Genomic DNA, 6,567 nt, shown 5'->3' with positions numbered 1-6,567 from the left:
GCTATATAAATAAATTGCATTGAATTGAATTGAACTGAATTGAATTGAATTAAGCAATTTGAGATGTTTTTGTCCGTGAAAGGTTTTATAGAAATGAAGTTTACTTACAGTACTTACTTGTTAGTTTTGCTTCCCATAGTTCTGTCTGTCTGTAGCTAAAACAATAAAAAAGCGTTTGGACTTTGAGAGGAAAGTAGGTCTAACTGGACTTCACGGGTTCCCTGTGGCTGGAACCGGCTTACCTCTGGGGCAACATCAACACCCTACACTCTTTTCTCCAAAGCTCAAAAATGGTTCTGTTGGACKAGCCAGCATGGTTGTGGACGGGCTGGCTAGATTCTCTTCTCTGCACAAAGTTCAACCTCCGACTACTGGTCTATGTACAATGATTGCCATATTGTTTTGACTAAATTTCACCAAACTAACTCAACTAAAATAGAAAACACACTAAACTACAACTTAACATTAAATTCCAAACACGTCAAATAATACAAATCTCCCATTCTTACTATCGCTCCATTGCTTCTGAACTTCATTCAATTTTGCATCTTTTTATTCTCTTCTTCCTATAGATATTTTTTACCCCTTTTTTGTACCAAAAAACTTCAGGCCTCAGTTTGAAAAGTAGTTGCTGCCTGCTGCTGCAAAGTACATCAGATAGGTCATTTTTTAGAAGAAAAAAAAAACTGGCATAAACTATTCATCATAATTCCAATTTTACCTGGCCTATCAACGTAATTTAAAAAATAGTGCAAAGTTTAAAGTCGGAATTGTTCTCTTGACTAAAACTGAAACCGGCTCAGATACWGCATATCTTTCTGGTTAGACTATTTTAAAGAAGTCATGTGACCAAGACGCAACAACGTCTGCAGGGACTTCAGAGGGTTAAAGTATCGGTAAGAAAGACAAAGCACTCAAAATCTGACAAAAGCTTTGCAGTAAACATCATAGGAAAAAATGATGAAAGAGCTGWATGAACAATGGCAATGACAGAAAAAAGGGAGACATAAACAGAAGTTGCTCTAAGTAATGAGATTCTTTTTGAAAGTCACTCTGTTGTTAATTGTCTTATTTATTGTCACTTTGTTTGTTGGGTTGTTTAATGTGTTGTTTATTGTTTTGTTGTTTATTGTTTTGTTCTTTAATGTCTTGTTGTTTCATCTCCTGTTTGTTGTTTGTTGTCATGTTGTTTAAAGACAGTGTAAAGTAAATTTTACTATTTTCTTCATTAAACATTATAAATGTCACAATTGCATTGTTGTAAATGAGTAAAAATTCTCACAACTGTAGATACTTTAATTTTGGAGGTATAGATCAATTTGTGTTTAAAGATATGTTTGTTTCAGGATTTTCTGGGCGTGCTTTTAAAGGCGGCTGTGTTTCGTCACACGGCCGCCTTAACATAACCTCGGCATAACTCCGCCCCCTGCTGCTCCAGCAGTATAAAAACGTTCTTCGCCTCGGCCATTACTGTTCACTTGCTAATCGCAGATAGCATCAGATAACAATAGCATCAGGTAGCAATAGCATAGATATTTTTGTTGTTGTTAGCTAGCTAAACAATTCCCATTTTACTCCAGATAGTTTTACTAACTAACTGGAGACACAGTTGGGATTTATGGACAGTCGTTTGGTGCTGGTTCATGAGGCTCTACCGACCGCCTCCCTCCCGGACTCTCCTCCCGACATCGCCACCTCTCCTGCACCTGATGGTGGGACAATGCCTCACCCAGTAAACGTAGTAAGTTGCTGTTTGTGCTTTTATTGTAAACATTCTAAGTGTTGGCTATTTAGTACATGATTCGGGTTTCGGGGGACCCTCCGACTCGCGCGCACGTTAGACTCCCTGGTTTGTGTTTTAAGACGGGTCGGGTGGTTACCYCGGGGAGAGAGGGCGCAGCGAGGCACTGAGTCCATGGCCCCGGGAAGCGGCGAGGTCGGAGCGGAGAGGGCGCTGTAAAGCTCACGGCCGAGACCGCGAGCCACCTTCGCCCCCAAGCCCTTCCTTGCCGACCCAGAGCCGGTCGCGGCGCACCGCCCGGAGGAAATGCGCCCGGAGAATGAGTAGGGCTGGAGAACTCCAATAGGCTGCCAGCCTTCGTGAACATCTCCTCCTCAGTACAGGACACGGACACAGTGACACTCAGCGTGTGGGCGTGGTTTCAGCGCCTCCAGCTGACACGCCCCCAGCATTTTCAGAACAGAGCCATTGATGTTTTTTCATTATTTTTGAGACACTTTTATAAAGTAAACAATGCAAATCAGTCAAATTTAGATGGGTAATTAATAACACATATTTCTGTTGTGTGACAAACTCAAAACACAAATTTCATTTTACTTTACACGGTCTTTAATGTTTTGTTGTTTATTGACCTGTTGTTGTTTTTTTGTTCTGTTGTATTTATTTCCTGTTGTTTATTGTTCTGTTTAATGTCTTGTTTATTGCKCTGTTCTATTGTCCTGTTCATTGTCTTGTTATGGGTAGTTTGACTCTGTCTGAGGTAATCGATGGCTCACTGCATCTATTGGATTATGTGAGGGATTTGAAACCAGGATTAGGCCACTGGACTGGAGACACTGTGGGGGCTGTGTATATTCGTGTCAGGGTGCATGACTCAGGGGGTGGGAGGTGTGACCACAAAGCGTATTTTGTCTTCATTCAGTCTTTACTGTCTCTGATACAGCCTGTCCACTATGAACATGTTCTGCTTCACGCTGGTAAGACCGATCTTCTGAATGTATTTGTAGTTTTCATTTAGTCCATTGGAACTTGTTAACAAAACTCATGAGCAGAGGAACTGCCTTTTTATGTTGATAATGTTTTTGATTTTGTAGAGGATCAAGTGTGATTAGAACAAACTTTAAAGCACTGTCAMTTCAGTCAGTGTTGTTATTGTTATTTGCATATTATTCAAATGAATGACTGTATTATGGTAATATTGTTGGTACACATTACACNTTTTTTTTTTTTTTTGACAAAAAGTACATTCATATTGATCGTAAGTAAATTGACAGAAATAAAAGCAGAAAACATCCAGGGGGAAAATACTTTTTATAGACACTGTACATGGTGAAACTGTGCAAAGTCAATGATCAAATTGTAGATAAGAGAAAGGTTGAACTGTTCAGGAATCAGTTTGTCTCCCCCCTGGTGTCAGTCAGAATATTGACAATTTGTTTTCTCATGAGATAAGAGATTTTATTGTTTGAATTGATTTTGTGGGGGAAAAGCGGCAGATAATATACGATTTTTTTCTTCTTTCTGTTGCCTTTCATTTTATTTGTGATTTTTATATATTATTGCACATTGAATTTAGTTTTGTTTTTAAAGAAATTAAGTTAATAAACTAATGTGATAAGATGATTCAAGAGTAGCTGATTTTTATCGATCTTCAGAGGCAGATCCAACAGAAGAGAAGGTGGAGCGGACATGAGTGGCTCACTCTGCACCCCCAAACCCTCCACTCTAAAAAAGAGGTGTGAATTTCTGCTTTAAATTGAAACCATTTCTATGTCTCCGTGTGTTAGTGTGAAAGCATAATGATGCACAAATACCAAATACAAGTACTTACATTTGAGTACATGTAACATCAAGTAAAAACACTGAGTGCCATTATACTTTTTACAATTCCTTTTTGAAACTGTTTGAAAATGAGGAGCTTTTTCCTGATGTTACCTCCTCAAACAAAGCAGGACAGCAACAATCTTTTCCAAAAGATCCCACTGGTGAGTGGTGGGATTGTTGGGAACATCATGTTCAGAGCTGTATATTCCAAGGAACTTCTTGTGCTCAATGACAGACTGTAGTCATTTCCCACTGTTGTTAACAACCTCTTTAAACTCAGAGCTGTGATTTTTTTTTTATGTTTTATCAAATTGCTTGTAAAATTATCTCTTCTCTTGGTAGCTTTGCTGAGCAGAATCTACAGTCCATTTATCTTTGTCCTCATTGGTCACTTTGAAATTCCTCCATATGATGACTTCTTTTAATAATCAACTTTACAGAGCATTGCCACTGCCAACTGGTAAGGGGTTTGGATCAGAAATAAAAACAAACTTGCCTAAACACAGCTGACAGGGCTCCTCTACCACTTGACTGCTCCACTGGTGAACGTTATGCCTCTCAGCTGAGCAGTCAGGTAAAGTGGCATCAGAACTTATAATTATTGTGTACAAGTACACACACAATATCAGACTTATACCTCATACTGGTATTGTTGCATCCCTACATACAAGACCCCAGGAGGTTGAAATAATTTGTAATAACAGGAAAATTGTTCCTTAAAAAATTAAAGTTCACAACTTTGGTACTGGATGAAGTCATTTAGAATGGTACAGTGTTAAACAGTACTTTTGAGGTTTAATGAGAGTAGGACCCAAATATAGTGCAAAAGTCGTCATGAAGCTATCAGCGATCAAGTTTGAATGTAAAGTCACTGCATTATTTTGGCAATTTTTCTTTTAGATTTCACGGTATGTAAGCAAAATGATCCATCAATTTTTACACAATGAAACAAAATGTGTTACAATAACTAGTTAAGCCTGGATTCTTTCCAGACATGAGAAGAAGTGGTTTCTGAAGCTCGAACAACAGCTGATAACACCAAGAACTAGGGGTGTAAAGTCAACAGATTTATCTTAATACGATATGTTGATTTGTTTGGATGACGATACAATGTTTCTTCGTTATCACAGGGGGTCATGATACGATTTCAAATCAGATCAATTCACAAATCTGCCATCAATATGATGATGAGATATCATATGCCCATCTAACACAAATGATCGTGTTAGATGGGCATATTATATTGATTCACATAGAGCATGATGATGACGATATGGATAAATGTTTACGTTTTGCCTTGATACAATTGAATCATTTATCTGTTAATCAACCTATTGATGTGGATTAATGTATTGTTATACCCTTACCAAAAACCTGGTCCTAAATTAAAATAATCAGAGGACACAAGGATGGGCAAATTACTAGCAAAAACAAAAATCCAGATTTCTTCCATTATATCAAGTTGATTTGATGATTACTTTTGAAATAATTGATTTTGAAACACTGAATAGATAAAGATGATAAATTCTTAAGACTACTAAGAAAGCAAACAGAAACATCACTTTCAAAAAGCTAGAATTTCACGGATTTTTGGCCACTGCCATGAAAGTCAGGCAATCATAAAATTGCTTCTGTGTGCAACATTAGCAAACACAAAAATAACAATAAATCAAACTTTGTTACTACCAAATCAAATTTTAGCTCAGTATCTACAGTACATAATCATTCACAATGCATACTCTTAGGGCTAACAGATGGCCTCAATATATTTGTTTAAACTTTGGTATGCAAGGCAGCAAGCAATGTGCATTCATTTAAGGAATGCTAGTTTTCCTATTTTGTGTATTTGAAATTGAAAGTTTTTGTATAAATGTTAATACTTTTCAGATCTATGAGAATCTGTCTCAATAAAATACCGTAAATTATTGTTTGCATGAATGACCAGATTCCTGCTTCTATCAAAAAACTAAAATCCTGGCACAGATAAATGTAGAACCTGCAGTCTGTTTGGTGTTTAGTGCATTTCTCCAAAACCTCTAAAAAAACAACAATAATAATCCCTTATTTGTTTAGTGGGAGCAGCAGCAGACAGAGTGGAGATCCTCACAGCAATAGGAACAATGGGACGTTTAGGCCATAGTATACCCATAGCTCCCACAGTGCAGTGCAACCAGCAGCCTGTCTCTCAGAACCTCCTGGCTTGGGTATTCTGGGAGTTTCAACATGTTGATGCTGCAAATAAGCAGAACATGGAGAACTGGGTCATTGATGGTCATGATGATATTGACAAAAGTGGTCAGAACAACTCATGTGTAGCCAACAAAAGAAAGTTAATCTCTTCTTTCCCAAAATGTTGCAAAACAATGGCAAACCTGAAGACCGGTTCAGATTTAACACCTGGGTTACAACAATGTAAGAAAGACTCGTTATCGGAATTAACCAGACAAATCGCTCCACCAACTAAGAACGGCCATGCACCACCACCCACAGAATCGAGAAAGAGCTATCAATCTGTCAATCCTTTCCGTGTCCGGGCCGGGTGAGGTTTCCCGTGTTGAGTCAAATTAAGCCGCAGGCATGCAGTGAGTTGAGTGAGAAGGGAAAAAGGGGTGATACTTTTTTCTCACTTTACTTCATGTTAAAGCTCTCATTACCAGTCACCAAAACCCATAATACAATATCAAACACTTTATCTTGCAAAGGCCCACCCAACAGGACTATCCCCAGTTGTAAATCTTATTCACATTAGCCATGAAACCTCCTGCTATGCTGTAAAAAAAAACACAGAGCAATTACAGACATTACAAATTTTTTTAACAACCTTAACAAACTTTTTAAAAAATGTAGTGAGTAGAAAGTACAGATAATTGTGTAAAAATGTAATAAGTAAAAGTATGCTGAAAAATAATTACTCAAGTAAAGTACAGATATCCAAAAATTCTACTTAAATTCTTCTTGTGTATGTACAGTATGTGTGTATGTTTGTGTGTGTGTGTATATAT

At 37.7% G+C, this 6,567-nt stretch overlaps 1 protein-coding gene across 1 annotated transcript in view; it reads right to left on the bottom strand.

Annotated features, from left to right (window-relative positions):
* Nucleotides 1-3,826: 3,826 nt before the first annotated feature.
* The window catches only part of hace1 (HECT domain and ankyrin repeat containing E3 ubiquitin protein ligase 1), a gene marked incomplete at its 5' end in the record, with an annotated part of 42,797 nt that continues 40,056 nt past the window's right edge, over nt 3,827-6,567 (bottom strand). The window contains 1 exon segment of the mRNA XM_014027825.1: nt 3,827-5,797. Coding sequence (XP_013883279.1) covers nt 5,695-5,797 — 103 coding nt within the window.

The sequence above is a fragment of the Austrofundulus limnaeus genome, unplaced genomic scaffold (assembly GCF_001266775.1).
Source record: "Austrofundulus limnaeus strain Quisiro unplaced genomic scaffold, Austrofundulus_limnaeus-1.0 Scaffold688, whole genome shotgun sequence".
In the NCBI taxonomy this organism is placed as follows: Eukaryota; Metazoa; Chordata; class Actinopteri; order Cyprinodontiformes; family Rivulidae; genus Austrofundulus; species Austrofundulus limnaeus.
This window is presented reverse-complemented; position numbering and strand designations above follow the sequence as displayed.